Source organism: Lampetra planeri, chromosome 2 (genome assembly GCF_965212315.1).
Source record: "Lampetra planeri chromosome 2, kcLamPlan1.2.h2, whole genome shotgun sequence".
Taxonomy (NCBI): domain Eukaryota; kingdom Metazoa; phylum Chordata; class Hyperoartia; order Petromyzontiformes; family Petromyzontidae; genus Lampetra; species Lampetra planeri.
This window is the reverse complement of record NC_136108.1, coordinates 24,519,538-24,535,744: the sequence shown is the minus strand read 5'-3', so window position 1 is coordinate 24,535,744 and position 16,207 is coordinate 24,519,538. Positions and strand designations below refer to the sequence as shown.

Here is a 16,207-nt window from a genome sequence, read left to right as displayed (position 1 = left end):
TGACCCGCGCCCCCTGTCAGCACCCATGGCTCAGTCGCTGGACAGTGGCGGTCTACGGTTTGGTGTAGAGGAGCTCCCTCGCCACCGGCTTTGCATAACATACAGTCAAACAATTCTCCTTTTTCTTCTTCCAATGACGCTTCTGCCACTGTCGCCCTCCTGTGTGAAGCCGGGTTGCCAAGTGTAAATAAGTAAAACGATTGCGCCTGGGGCACAGTCGTGTGCAAGCTCCCAGCCGATCGTCTGTTTTAACTTGTGCCACCTTGTGTTCTTATTGGAACACATCGGTCATCTTACTGGTGCGGTGTAACTCCTCTCAGCCACGGGCGATGTGGGGGGGCGGGGGGCGCAAACATCATGGGGAACTTAGTGCTGTCCGCAAATTTACTCCACTTAGCCATGAAACATTTGCTTTGGTTCAACGGAGACGCAAGGAGGCAGAGACACGGGGAGACACAGGGAGGCACGCTCCTTCGGGAGAGGGTGTTTAAACTCTCGAGAGCGTGAAGTTCCGCACGAGTGCATTGCTTGTCAGGTTAGAAACTTCCGTTATTTAGATTATTCTAAATAGCTCAATGGGCCTTACCTGGTAAAATAAAAAGAGTTTAGTTCTGCCGCACGTTGTTTGTGCACGGTTATTGTATTTTTTAAAAGTTATTTGTTTATCTTTCCTATACTTTGCACTCCTATCGTGGTTTTTGTAGTTTCTTGTTGTAACGTTCTGACCAGCCCCGGCTGGATATCTGTGAAAAAACAGCTTCATAGCTCGAAGGATTCCTCCAATATAACTACATATTCTCATTCTGACATTTGTAATGAATGCTGCTGCTGCACGTACAGTGTCCAGTGAGGGATGTGTGTTCCTCTGGGCAGGTGGACGGCCCGGAGCAAGTACCAGAAGCAGAGAAGGAGACTAAGATCTTGAGTCGCTTTCAATCAATTGGCATTCAGGTGGAGGAGGAGCGACGGTAAGTGTCAGGTGATGGGGGGAACCAGTCTGGGGACGACTAGGGGCGCTATCTCGCTGGACAAGGCGTTGCGCTCCGCGGTGTTTAAAAATGTCCATCGGCGGTTGCTCTTATTCATGACCAGCTTTCACAAGTCTTACCCCTTCTACGTAGGGCCCCTGCTACTAAATTGCCAAGTTAACCCCTGTTCCCTAAGGTCAACCCCTGCCTCCTGGGCCATCCCCTGCCCCTGATGGTCAACTTCTGCCCCCTGGGGTCGACCCCTGCCCCCTAGAGTAACACTTCTGCCCCCTAGGGTCAACCCCTGCCCCCTGGGGTCAACCCCTACCCCCTGGGGTCAACCCCTGCCCTCTGGGGCCAACCCCAGCCTTCTATGGTCAACCGCTGCCCCCTGGGGTCCACCCCTGCACTCTGGGGTCAACCCCTGTCCCCTGCGGTCAATCCCTACCCCTTGGGGTCAACCCCTACCCCCTGTGGTTAACCCCTACCCCCTTGAGCCAAACCCCTGCCTCTCTGTAACCTCAAACTCACTGGCCACGGTTGGAAAAGACATCGAATAAATTACTAAAACAATTACAAATGAACGGCAACCGCGTCTCGAAGAATCACAAATGAACAACTTTGCAGAACCATCGCCAGAAGCTGAACACGACTTGTCTGTGCGCATGGGGCAGCTTGGGCCGCCTGGGCCGCTCCAACAGCGTGTCGGCGAGTGTGCAGGCCGACCTGGAGCCGGAGGGCTACTACGCGGTGGACGAGGGCGGCGGCGGCATCGCGCGCGACAAGGACGGCTCCTGCCGCGGGGGGCCGCTGCGGCGGCGCTCCTCGGAGACGGACGCGTTCATGCGCTACGCTCGGCGCGCCGAGATGCGCCGCCAGGAGAACGTGCAGAGCGACGACTCCCCACCCGAGTTCGATCCCTGGCGCCTGCCGGGGTGCCCCGGCGGCCGGCCGGGGGGAGCACCGCCCCCGCCGCCCCCTGAGGTGCGCATGTCGAGCGTGGGGGACTCGCGCAGCGCCGCCGCCGCCGCCAGCCGGGAGCCGCTTATGCTGCTGCTGGCGGCGCCGCGGGCCAGCGCAGGGCGCCGCGACGGCACCTGGTTCCTCAAGCTGCTGCAGGCCGAGCGTGAGCGCATGGAGAGCTGGTGCCAGCAGATGGAGAACGACGCCGAGGAGAACGACCTGCCCGAGGACAGTGAGTTACTCCGTTCCCTGGTCCTCCCGGAGCCGCAGGTTGCTTTTGCGCAGATTTCTATTTGGTTGCCATTTTTTTCTGATTTTTGTTCTCGCTTTCATTTTCGTGCTTACCATTCTTGTTTTTGTTTTTGTCATTGTTGTTGTGACCCAGGTCACGCCTGCAAGTGAGACTGCATCCCCCCGTCTCTAGAGTCATTGCCTCGTTACACAGAATCAAGTTAAACTTGTAACATCCCGACACAGTTCCAGGACGACTAAACACCCTTGTCTTCACGCTCGCGAATGGATACCCTGCACGTTTATTGTGTTTGTGTGTGGCTGTGTGAATGACCTCCCTTGTGGCTTGATCGAATCCCAGCATGTGCCTAGTTTTTACTGCCTCCTCGCAGTTTACAAGTCTGAGACAGAAGCTTGTGTCAGGCTGCCACACGATGAACCCCGACTCTTCTGACGACTCGTAGCAGCAAGGGTGGGCCCTTGAGGCTTTATCGCCTGGGCTATGTGAGGCTGGCTCATTTAATTACCGTTTTCATCTGGCAGCCTTCAACGAGTCCACGATGGGATGATGGTTATATTTATTGTCACGATACTCTTATCTAGTGTCCTATGAATCACAAATTCCACGCAATCCGCGCATCTTCCTCTTGTCCGTGTAGTCGGGTAGGTGGATGGGGAAGCCTCTCGTTACTGATGGATAGTGAATTCCGTGGGTCACACTGAATGACGATGATGACATGGCTCGATTATTGCGGCAAGGCTCGATATTTGCCAACTCACTCCTCTACAGGACGTCTGGCAAAAGAAAACGTTAGCAAGCTGCAGGGTGTCCAAATTTATTTGGCACGTGTCGTGACGGGTACTGCAAGACCCGACTGTGTCCGTCCAGTTGCTCCCAGAGCTACATTGGCTTCCGGGTTGCCGAACGAACACGTTGCAAGGTCGCACTCACTACACACAACAAAGTGCTTGCAACAAATGAGCCACAATTCCTTGCTGATCTCGTCAAGGAGCATAAACTATCACGTGAACTCCGGTCATCCTCATAGTAGCTATTAGTTGGTCATCGAACAAAGACGGTCACCGCATCGCACGCTTTCAGATGCGCATCTGCGGCCGTCTGGAACGCTCTTCCTTCCGATATTAGGAAGTTGCTTGAGCTATGAACTTTTAAATAATCTCGATTGAAAACTTATTTCTTCCGTACTGCTTTTTGTGTTTAGTTTGTCGACCTTCCCCTACACCTCCAATGAGCACGGTTGGCTACGTTTAACATACATTGTGGTATCCATCTAGTGCATACCAACCTTTCTACGGTTAACACGAGTGATCATCCCAGTTTCTGCATCGACCTGCGTCGACCTAGAGGGCTGTACCGTGCACATGACAAGGGTGTTGGTTGGGTGTGCTGTGTGTGTTGTGTGTGCTGTGGTGCGTGCTTTCCTGCAGTCTTGGGGAAGATCCGCAGTGCAGTGGGAAGTGCGCGACTGCTCATGTGCCAAAAATTTCAGCAATTCCAGGGACTGTGCCATGAGAACCTGGTGAGTGCCAGGTCTCGACTGGAGGCGTGGAAACGCCACGGCTAACGTGCCACGTGCCGCAGCGCATGTGTCATGTTAAAAACACATTGTACAGTGTACGAGGCATGCGATTTTTATTTTACCAGGTAAGGCCCAATGAGTTCTCTAGCTATATTACAGAAGCGACCTGGCCACAAATGATAGCTCAACAAGTGGCTTATCGCGTGGAAATTTAAGCAGTCGAATGCTCTAAACGCGTGATGTTGATTTTAAATGTGGAGGGAAAACTCGGAGGACCCTGAGAAAAATCCACGTGATCACGGGGAGAGAGACACGCAAACTCCAAATATACAGTAGCAGGCGTCAGGGTCTGGATCGAACTCACGACCTCCTGTATACCAGGCGATGTAGTTAACGTCTCGCCACCGTGGCGCTACAGGGCTGGATTGAGCTCCCCCACTCCAGCCTACCCCCCTCCAAAAAAATATCCCCCCTCTAGCCTTACACACAGACTATTAGGGCAAGTGCTGTTAGCGAGTGGCACCTACGAAGGCAAGAATGGCACACGAGGGGGTGGGTAGCCAGCACCACGCCCGGCCGCCTTTGTCTCCCCAGTGGTCATGTTTATACACCACACCAAGTACTCATTCGAGGCTGAGTCAATCTAGGAGAGGCCTATACTGGTTCAGATAATCGTCACTGGTGTTGGCCGTGAGCGCGAATCAAACTCGGGTCACCGGGTTCGTAGCGCAGCGTGTTACGCAGCGCGTTAACCGCTACACTACCGCTCTCCACACACACATACAGCCACACCAGGATGCATACTCGGTTCCAAACGATAAACAGTATTTTCTTAATGTGTGTTTATATGTATTATTTTCTTGTGGGGTCCTTCAAGTTTTGGGCCTTGGACAAATGTCCCGTTTGCCCCCTAAAAGGATTGGGCGAGGGTGCGCAGGATTAACATGTGTCTCTACATCAATTGAACTTTTAAACATCTCACCGAACACCTGCCCACGTAACGGACACTTCTGAACATCAAAGGAACTGCTCTATATTGAACGCGTTCTCCAGATGACATCCAATGGATTCCTACCCATTCTCCCCATAATTGATAAAACTTCTGAATCTGCTCTCGTTTACCATTGCTACATAGGAATGACAAAATAAACAGCTTGTTGTACGCCTATTCCCAAAGGGTGAGTCGGAGGATTTTGAAGTGGGAATTAATTCCTGTAGGTGTCCAAGCAGGGAATGAGTAACATCACACTTTGACATTTTTTGCGATTTTCGGATTGAGCGCGAGCATTTTTGCCGAATCCAAGCTAACGCTGCAGTAAACATTCTATTTAATGTGCAATGCACTCTGCAGTAAGCAGCGTACACATTCTATGGGACCTTTTTTCCAGTGTCGAAATGATGAAAAATATTTAAGAATAGGCTTTACCCCTTCTGGCATTAAAACCACCAGACAGCCTGGTGTAGGCCAATCAGTTTCAAAGTGAATGCATCTATTATCAGAGCATGTATTATCAGGGCATGTATTATCAGAGCATGTATTATCAGGGCATGTATTATTAGGGCATGCATTATCAGAGCATGTATTATCAGAGCATGTATTATCAGGGCATGTATTATCAGAGGATGTATTATCAGAGCATGTATTATCAGAGCATGTATTATCAGAGCATGTATTATCAGGGCATGTATTATCAGAGCATGTATGATCAGAGCATGTATTATCAGAGCATGTATTATCAGAGAATGTATTATCAGGGCATGTATTATCAGGGCATGTATGATCAGAGCATGTATGATCAGAGCATGTATTATCAGGGCATGTATTATCAGGGTACGTATTATCAGGGCATGTATTATCAGAGCATGTATTATCAGGGCATGTATTATCAGGGCATGTATTATCAGAGCATGTATTATCAGAGCATGTATTATCAGAGCATGTATGATCATAGCATGTATTATCAGAGCATGTATTATCAGAGCATGTATTATCAGGGCATGTATTATCAGGGCATGTATTATCAGGGTACGTATTATCAGGGCATGTATTATCAGAGCATGTATTATCAGGGCATGTATTATCAGAGCATGTATTATCAGAGCATGTATTATCAGAGCATGTATGATCATAGCATGTATTATCAGAGCATGTATTATCAGGGCATGTATTATCAGGGCATGTATTATCAGGGCATGTATTATCAGAGCATGTATTATCAGAGCATGTATTATCAGAGCATGTATTATCAGAGCATGTATTATCAGAGCATGTATTATCAGAGCATGTATTATCAGGGCATGTATTATCAGATAATGTTTTATCAGGGCATGTATTATCAGAGCATGTATGATCAGAGCATGTATTATCAGGGCATGTATTATCAGAGCATCTATTATCAGGGCATGTATTATCAGAGCATGCTTTTCCACAAGTACATATGGTTAATGCAGACTTGATGCCTTGCAAAAGGGATATATTTGGTGTTTGAACATCTTGACACAAATTTAGTTTTATGAAAAATAAGAATAGGTTTTACCCTTTCTGGCAATAAAACAGGAGGTTTTAAGTTGTTCAAACACCAACTTAGACACCTTTGGCAAGAAATCAAGGCTGCATGAACCTTATATACTTGCGTTGAACATGCTTTGATAATTATACATGGCATTGTCTTTGCAACTGATTGGCCTACACCAGAAAGGGTAAAGCATGTTCTTATATTTTTCATTAGCGTACACAGTTATAGTGCAATCTCACGCAACAGAGTATTATTACTCTCGACTCGTGGCCCTGTCGCACGGAGGACCGTGATAGACCGCTGCTGCTGCACTCACCTTCTGCAGTCAGCGGCTGCTGCCTAACTCAATGCGATTGTCCTGCGGCGTCGCTTTGTCCGCTTTGCCGGTGTTTGGTGCGTGGGCTGCAACCGGTGCACCCGACGGCACCAGCATTGGATGCAGCGACAGCGACCGTTCGATTACGATCACAACGTGGAGTTTGGAACCACTCCATCTCAAGCCGCTCTACAAAAAGCGTGGGAGCATCGCGGCTAGACCAGCGGGAATGTTAATTTATTTCACATTTTGAGGTAAAGAAAACTGAGTAGACAGAGAGGAGGTCCTTGAGACTGCACTAGAACAGGGCAGGGAGCCAGCAGCATGGATGGCAGGGGGAGGAAGTTCCTTTGTGGTAGTGCCGGAAGAGATTGATCAGAGATAGGAGATGCATTCAGAAGAAACATACAGTAGATGTGATGAGAAGATATACGAGTGAGAGTTAGGACACAGTGACGAGCCGCTCGCCCACGCTGAGTGAGGGGCAGCTTAGCAACATCACCGCGGCAAAGTATCCGTCGCAATAATTTAACAGATTTTTTTTTTTTACAGAACCCTACGGCAGACCCACACCCCACGTCGCAAGACCTGGCCGGCTTCTGGGACATGCTGCAGCTGGCCATTGAGGACGTTGGCATGAAGTTCGGGGAGCTACAGCAGCTGAAGGTCAACCAGTGGAAGGAAGCCGACGCGGAGGAAGTCCAGGTAGCCTCGCAGAACCACGTCTGTACGTCATGGCTCACCTGCTCAGACGCTGTCATTCCCTGCCAGCGTTTCACGTGTTGCCTTTTAAGTGGATGATGATCAATGAAACTCGCTTCTTCTTATGCCAGGAAGATAGAATAATGAAGATGCCATCCTTAAAAATGGCAATAAGCACACACACACACACACGTGTAGAAAGGTGAACACATCTTTACAAAGTCTGTAGACATTTGTTTCAACGTTAACGCACATGACAGTGAACGCTTCTTTTCTATCCGCGAGGGCTACGTTCTCGAAAACGCTCACGGATGCAGAATTCACGAGTGCAGGAACCCTCGTTTGCAATAGGGAAAAAATGTGGTTACATCCCTGGTACGAGTGAACACAGGTGGGGAAATGGTAAATGCTTAATAACAATGACTACAATACATAAATAGTAATAAAAACAGATATATATATTTTTTGTAACGGATGAGGATGATTTGACGGCGATGGAGAGGTGGTGGTGAGGAATTCAGGAGGACGCAGGCGATTGGTAAACAACTCCGCAGTTATCACTTCAGCACTGTGGGGGAGCGCGCAACCCGCAAACACTTTCCCTGAATGCATTCGCGTTCTTTGTAACGCAGTCGACTCATCAATACCAACGTGGATAGACGAGTTGACTTTGAGTCCCCTCGTCCAAAAGTTTAAATGCACAATGGCGAATTCGGAGAGGGATGACTGCGAGACTGAGGGCTTCGCGGACAGCCGAAGCGGCGTTCAGTAGGAAAATATACAGTAGTAACATGTACAGTAGGAACATGGACAGTAGCAACATGTACAGTAGTCACATGTACAGTAAGGGGCATTCTGCGTGAACCTCCCCGGTGTGGGTGGTCTGCAGGCACTAAGTGCAACTCGCGGATGCTGGAGTCCGGCGGGGTCGCGAATCGGGAACTTGTCAACATTTTGTAACTCGCGAATATGAAAAACTTTGCGAATCCAGAATGTGGCACGTGGCGAGGGCGTTTTTTTCTGCATCTATTTATTTATCTAGCTCAACGACGTCGAGATGCAAGGTTCGCCTGAAGTTGCACTTTGTCAACGCATCACAAGGACTGTCGAAAATAAATGTACGCGAGAGCGCAGGGTCACCTGTCAGCCCGTAACGTGGGGAGGGGAGGCGCTCTCCTCGCACTTTGTTGATGAACTATTCAATGGGAGAGCGGCCCCGAGCTTCGTGACCGAGTTTGTGTTGAAGTCGGGGAATCGTCCCGCTTCGAGAACCGGCAAAAACGTTAATCAAAAGGGGCAACACGGCTCTTGGCGCTGACCATCAAACAAAGGCGGTGGTCACTGCATCGCGTGGCGCTTTCAGATGCGCTTCTGCGGCCGTCTGGAATGCTTTTCCCTCCGATGTTAGGGGTCCACTGGGAGCTATGCACTTGTAAATCATCTACACTGAAACCGCCTCTCTTCAGAACTGCTTTTTGTGTTTAGTTTGTTGACCCCCACCCCCGCACCTCCCGATTAGCGTGGTTGGCTATGTACAGTGTGAAAGAAGTTCAACACACACACGCGCACACACGGATGTACATCATACTATTTTCTCACCCCAATTTCTTGCCTGGACTAACGATGTTGCTGTTGCCCGTGTTCTGCGGTGGCGGTGGCGGCAGTGTCATCATCGTGTTTTTTTTGCTGCTGTCCTACAGGAGGAGCAGCAGCTGCCGCCCCCCATGTCGCGCAAGCCGAGCCGCGGGCGCTCCACCCTCTACCGCCAGAAGTCGGCCGAGGCGGCGGACCGGCAGCGCGTGGAGGCGCGCAAGCGGCTCCTGGCGGCCAAGAGGGCCGCATCGATGCGACAGAACTCGGCCACGGAGAGCGCCGACAGTATCGAGATCTACATCCCTGAAGCACAGACTCGCCTCTGACTCGCGCGACGGAGCTCTCCCACTCCTCCTCTCCTTCCTCGAGTTGGGGTGGTGCTGCCGTTTTTGTAATTGTATAGAGGGGTGCGCCGTCGCGTCGTGTGTACACAGCCTCCTCCTTTAACACCGCCGCCGCGCGCGCACGCAGTGTGTACGGTACGTGGAACAACAACAAAAAACACTCCCCGTTACGTGACTGTGATATCTGGTGGTGGGGGGTGCGTATGTCAGCCTAAAGCTATAAGGGCTACAGCCTCGGCCATTGAGTGTGCATTTTAAAAAGAGGGGCTGTCGATGAACGATGCTGCTCCGCGGCCGCCCGTAGTGTCAAGCGTCGGCGGTCCAGGAAAGTGACCCCCAGAGATATCTGGCGAGCGGCATTGGGGCTGGCGGCTGCTCGCTCGCATCACCGGGCAATTCCCGAGTCGTGCATTCTCGTTACTTTTGGCGAATGGCAGTTATTGCCACGGCCACCACGGGAGAAGGTGGGGGGGGGGGGGTGGTCCCATCTCGTGTCACCTCCACGCGGCTTACCAGCGGCGTGACTCTCGCGTCCCGCTCAACGTGGGCGACGCGTCCTCGAGGTCTCATTTCACGTTTTGCTTCTTTTTTGTGTTGTTGTGCATCGTTGTTGTCACTTAAAAAAAATGCCACAATTCGTGCTTAACCCCGTTCTGGTGAAGGACGAGCAAAGGGTTATCAATTGGAATCCTCACTTAACCCCTTCCCTATTATCAGGTATATACAGATGCCATCACCGCGAGGCCCAATCGGGGCTGTGGTTATAGCTTTGTTAACGTCCCCCTCACATTGCATCCACGCGTTTATATCGCAAACCCCCGATAAACCACACGAGACACACTTCTTTCAATCGCACATTAAAATTGCATTTACAAATATATTTCTGTAACCGTCTATGTTCCTTATATATAGAACGCCTATACACAAAGTCTACCAATCACTTGCTTGCTTAATTTGTTGGGTAACAATGGTGTATAGTAATTAATATATATAAAAAGTGTTTTAATAGTATTCCGATGGATAACTAATTATAATACGATGGTAAAGTAGTTTTTACTTTAATATCAGTTTGATAGATCAAATATGGGCACTTAAATAAAAACATTTTCAGAGAAAGTACTGAATATGGTATTCGTGGACTGTCTGGTGTCGTCACGATGTGCCTGAATTGTGTGTAGGTTGCCAGTCATTGGCACGTCTCAAATTGATTCCCAAATCGCTGTCAAGGTCGTTTCACCGACAGCCGCCACTGCTGGCCGATTGCGTGCTCGGTGGCCTGGTGCATGGTTTGTAATCGGCGAGTGTTTGAACGGTTTTCCAATATTTATCCCTTAAAATAATGAAGGTTAACACATTCTATTTTATTATAACCGAACTTTCATCGTCAAAGATGTATCCCTGCACATGTATTCAGTAGCAACTAAAGACCGTATTCCTTACCTGTCTACTCTAAGTCAATGGCATCTCATTAATGCGGGTTTCTGAAACGACAACAAAAAAATCACCGTCGCAGAGGAAAATCGCGAACATCCACGGGGGCGCGAGCTTCCACGCTCGATCCGTCCTGCGCATCAAGCAGCCCCTACGCACGGATGTCGCTAGTGCAGTCAGACCAGCAGATTTACTATTTTACTGAACGGTGAATAAAACAACGAAACCCGTGGCTGGAGGAGCGCCGCGTGTGCTCGCATGTGTGGGTGGGGTGGGTGCGGTGGGTGGGCGAGGTGGGGTGGATGCGGTGTGGTGGGGTGGATGCGGTGTGGTGGGTGCGGTGGGGTGGGTGAGGTCGGGTGAGGTGGGTGAGGTGGGGTGGGTAAGGTGGGGTGGGGTGGGTGAGGTGTGGTAGTTGAAGTGGGGTAGGTGAAGTGGGGTGGGGTGGTTGAAGTGGGGTGAAGGTGGGTGAGGTGGGGTGGGGTAGGTGAGGTGGGTGAGGTGGGGTGGGTAAGGTGGTTGAGGTGAGGTGGGGTGGGTGAGGTGAGGTGGGTGAGGTGAGTTGGGGTTGGTGAGGTGGGGTGAGGTGAGGAGGGGTGGGTGATGTGGGGTGGGTGAGGTGAAGTGGGGTGGGTGAGGGTCCCGCAAAACAACTCCCTACCTCCTTGTGGTGCTGGACGGCAACGTTGTGGTGGGCAGTGCCGTGGGAGGAGGGACAATTCTGATTGGCCTGTCCCTTCATGGCGTTTGTGACCACCACAGCGGCCAAATGGGGGCCCTGGACGGGTGCGAGCGGTTGGTAACCCCTCCACCTTCAATTAACTACCACTAAACTATGAGGTAAAACATTTATTAAGCTTGTGCCGGTGGCCCCGGGGAGACGGGCGTCGATGACGTCTCCTTGCCAAACCCTATTTGGCGGAGCCAAGAGAACCCTCAGGGCTCCTCCAGAAACAACAAAGCCACGATGGATGGCCATGTGGAATGTTCGAACGCTCACTGCGGAGGAGAGGCTGTCACTCTTCTGTCGGCAGCTGGACCAGTACTGCCTGGATCTCTGTGGTATTCAGGAGGTCCGGTGGACCGGCTCTGGCTCCTGCCACCATGAGGGGTCGACAGTCCTCTACTCGGGGCAGGAGACTGCCAAACAACAGGGAGTGGCTCTTCTTCTGAACAAAATAATTAAGGGAGCGTGGAAGCATGGCAGTGAGGTGTGGGAAGCTGTAAACCCCAGGCTACTTTGGGCTCACCTTCCCATCAACCAGAGGCGAGGAGTGGTGGTCGTGGTTTCATATTCCCTCACCAAAGACGAACATCCGTGGAGGGATGCAGGCAAGGCCGATCAGTCGTATGCCTTCTATGACCTGTCACAGCTGCCGGTTAAAAGTGGCCCCTCGGGATAGTCATCTTGTTGGGTGACTTCAATGCCCAAGTTGGTCATGATGCTAGCACCTGGTCTGGAGTGATTGGAAGGCATGGGCCAGGCACTTTGCAAGCCCACTGGCTACCAACAAAGATTCGTTCATGAAGCCATCCATATATATATGGACACAGACACAATTACAACCGAGAAGATGGATACAAACTGAGCAATCACCAGTTTAAGTTATAACTCGCTGTGATGATTCCATCCTACCTTCCGATGTTAGTAGTTATTTTCGACTCTGCCTCAGCAGCTTTCCTGCTCTTTTTTTCTCCTGATAACGATTGCTTGTGTTGCGATCCAAACGTCGTAGTTTTTTGTTATTTTATTTGAACCTATCTACGTGACTTTACCGAAAGAACCAAGAACATGTTATGTATGCCAATGATCTGGTAATTGCTGCTAACTCAGAGGAGTGAGCAGCAGTTGGAGGCGCTGCTGCTGAACCTGGAGGTGGGGACTTACCATCAGCCCCACCAAAACTAAGCACCTGCCTGGGTATTTTGTACCATCAGACACTCCACCCCCACAACTCCCAATTGGTGATAGGGCAGTTGTGGAGAGAGTGGCGAGTTTCCCATACCTGGGCAGTGTGCACATGACCGGATCAGGTTTGACAGCAGAGGTCACCGAATCAGTCGAGCGACATTATATTTTCATCTGTTGCGTAACGCTGTGTGGAAGCTACCTGGTCTGTTGCTCCGCACGAAGCTTCAGGTCTTCTCGGCCACAGTAATTACCTCCCTTCTCTATGCTTGCGAAACGTTGACCCCCCTAATGGAACATCTTCGCCGGTTAGAAACATTTAGGCTGGCCTGCCTACGATCCATTCTGGGTTTAACTAGGTTGGATTAAATCCCATCGGTGAGCTCCTCCGGCAGGCAAGGCTGCATTGGCTGGGTCATGTAGCCTGCATGCCCAGCCACCGCATGCCTAAACAGCTTTTGTTCGGCCGGATAGAGGAGGCTAAACTGGCGCGGCACGGGCTAGAGAAGAGATGGAGTGATATGGTACAGGAGGGAGGATGTGGAGCTGAGTGGACTTGCCGATGACTGGTACCAGCGGTGTCAAGATTGGCCACTGTGGAGGAGGCTCGTGAAGGATGCTACTGGGCAGTTGGAGGCAGTCGCCCTCCAACAACAACGGAGGGCGGAGGAGCGACGCTCACAACAACGAGCGGCGCGCCGGGTGGATAAAGCACAGTAAGGGGCACAGGTGGTGCATCAGCCAGTCATCTCAGTCAGTCGACCCGTGGCACCTGCTGGGTCTGCCCCGTAATCTCCTGCCAGCGGGCGTTCAACACTTCACGTGGCCGCAACGTGCACATAGCCTGGCACAAGCGTCGTGGTGACGTCACCGCCACTGAGTGGCGAATGACGGTTGTTGTGGGGTGGGTGAGGTGGGCGCGTTCTGCCAGCGCGGTCGGTGAGCATCCGGCGTCGGTAATGGAGGGAGCCACGCGGTCCCGCCGAGCCCTGCGCCATCCCCTCGCTCCTCTGGAGAGTGGCCAACGTGGAGACGACTCCTCTGCCCTACCGTCATTATGCCACACTGATCAGACGTTCAACCACAACCACGACGAGCTACGGTTGTACCCATTTACACTGCATGTACAATGTACGTATTGTTGAGATTCTCTCGCACCGCACATAGCCAACCGTGCTCATCGGAGGTGCGGGGGACAACCAAACGAAACAGGAAAAAAATAAGTTCTAAAGAAACGAGTTTTCAATCTATAGATTTAACAAGCGCACGGACCAGAGGCGGGATGATATAAGACAGTTGACTGACGCGACGGGAGGTCGAACCGGTGACCTCTAGTTCACAACTCCCCGTAGCGTTAAGAAGTGCGGTCCCAAAGTAAGGGCCACGAGCATGAGCACTGCGATTCGCCCCGCGTCGCGTTCCTGCGAGGTCCGTGACCACGCGGGGTTTGGGACGCTTCACTGCTGCGCTTCACTGCTCCTTGGCCGCTCCTCGACTGATCTTTGCCTGCACTTTGTCTGCTCGTTGGCTGCTCATTGGCTGCTCGTCGCTCCACGGAGCGCGTGGGGTGGTGCAGACCTTGACTGGGGGCTTTGATTGTCACACGGCAGCAGCAGGAGGAGGAGGCCACGTCCCATTCTCTAACTTCCCAAGGTAATTTGCGCCGTGCACACCACCCACCATACAGTGCGCGCGTTGTCTCGGTGGAGTGCATTTGGCGTATTTTGAGGAAGTCGCCCTGTGGCTCAATGGGTGTCCCGTAAGTTCACGCTTGGTTTGGGCCGAGTTGATGATCCGGCCTAATCTGTGTCAAGACCCTCAACCACCCCGAGGTAACCAAAACAAATACATTGCCGCACCAATTGTGAATGTTTCAGCTCCCCGGCAAAGTCAAAGGGCCAATTCCCACGACTAAATCTTACGGTCTTCTTGGTTCTTTCGGTAAAGTCACGTAGAAGGGAAGTAATAAAATAATAAAAATAAAACATAATAACACATTAAATCGAAATTTAAATCTTACGGGGCTGGGTTACGACGTTTCGTTTGGGACTGCATCAGAACTCGTCAGGACGAGAGTTGTCACGAAGTCAGAATAACAACGCAGGAAGTGAGAGAGGCGTGCTGCTTAGTTTGCTCGCTCGGGTCCTCACTGCGCCAAGATCTCGGGTGGTCAGTGGCCAGCCTTGTGGAGATTGGCACCGCTGCTGGAATACGGAGGCGGTGCGGCCCACGGTCACGATCGTGCCCAGCACGCGCCGCGTGATTGGACGTGGTGATTTGCGTTTTACTGCCGTTCACACCTCTGGGGGGGTTGGGGGGGGCAGCTTAATGGGGCACCCCCCACCCACTCGCGCCGATTAGAATCGTCGCTTTGTGCCTGCGTGGCCGAGCGCGGCATCTGCGCACGCCCAGGGTGGGACGTGCCCCCACCCCCCTTGCCGCACATCCGAGGAGCGCGCGCCGGTAACGACTGTCCCATTCCCTGGCACGCGTCGCAAGACCCGACACGTCTGCCCGGTGCTCGCCGAGCTCCATTGTGCTTCCGGTTGCCGAACGATTTGCATTATAGGGTCGGGCTCATTATACACAACAGAGCGCTTGCCACAAATGAACTACAATCCCTTGCTGATTTCGTCAAGGAGCTTAAACCATCACGCGAACTACGGTGAACCTCGCAGCAACAGATGTTGGCTGACCATCGAACAAAGACGCCGGTCACCACGTCGCACGCTTTCAGATGCGCTTCTGAAGCCGTCTGGAACGCTCTTCCGATATTCGGAAGCCACTGGAGCTATGCACTTTTAAATCACCTCGATTGAAAACACATTTCTTGAGAACTGCTTTTTGTGTTTTAGTTTGTTGTCCTTTCCTCGCACCTCCGATTAGCACGGTTGGCTACGTACAGTGCGAAAGAGGTTCAACATGCACACAGTACATGCATACTGGCAGCAGTCACTGGACGGCACTTCTGGCATTTACCACCAGCACCAGGGAGCGTGCCGCCTCCTTCGCCGTGCACACTGCGCCCAGCACACTGCCACCGCAGGACCGTGACAGATGGCAACGCATTGACGAGGTCTTCATCCGGCAGTGGATTGAGCATGGCTGATGCTGCTGATGATGACGTTCAACAATATTATGCCAAGTCAGAAACAGAGGAAGTGGATTTTATTCTTTTTTGTTTGTTTGTTCCCGAGTCATTCTAGAAGGGGGGCTGCATTATGGCTAATTGAGACCAGATGGCTCAATGAGCCACTCTGTCTCCAGGAAAGTAACCCATTCTGACGCCTACCTAAAACCTGATTCCAACCACCATCCATCCCAGCAGAATTCCCTCATCAAAACGCTACACCATAGAGCTCAATGTATCTCCGACCATGAACACCTGACCAGTGAACTCAAACACGTACACCAGGCTCTCAAGGCGAATGGATATTCTGACTACACAAGCCACAAAGCCATCACCCCAACCGTGAGAAAGGAGCCATCTGAAGATCCAATAAAAACCATCATCTTACCTTACATAGCAGGGATAACCAACAATATTTCCAAAATCTTGAACAAACACAAGATCTTAGGTCCGATTCAACACAGTGCATAACATTCTTAACTTGATCCCATCTGTGAAGGACAAGATTCCTGACATGCAATATCCCGGCGTCTACAAACTAAGCTGTATCTGCGGCAGCAGTT

General features: G+C 51.3%; 1 protein-coding gene across 1 annotated transcript in view; it reads left to right on the top strand.

The window, feature by feature from the left end:
- Positions 1 to 10,841, top strand: part of LOC144730654 (disks large-associated protein 2-like) — a 51,584-nt gene extending 40,743 nt beyond the window's left edge. The window contains 5 exon segments of the mRNA XM_078611314.1: positions 874 to 968; positions 1,643 to 2,163; positions 3,612 to 3,703; positions 7,088 to 7,240; positions 8,938 to 10,841. Of these exon segments, the coding sequence (XP_078467440.1) occupies positions 874 to 968; positions 1,643 to 2,163; positions 3,612 to 3,703; positions 7,088 to 7,240; positions 8,938 to 9,156 (1,080 nt within the window). The 3' untranslated portion in view covers positions 9,157 to 10,841.
- Positions 10,842 to 16,207: the final 5,366 nt, after the last annotated feature.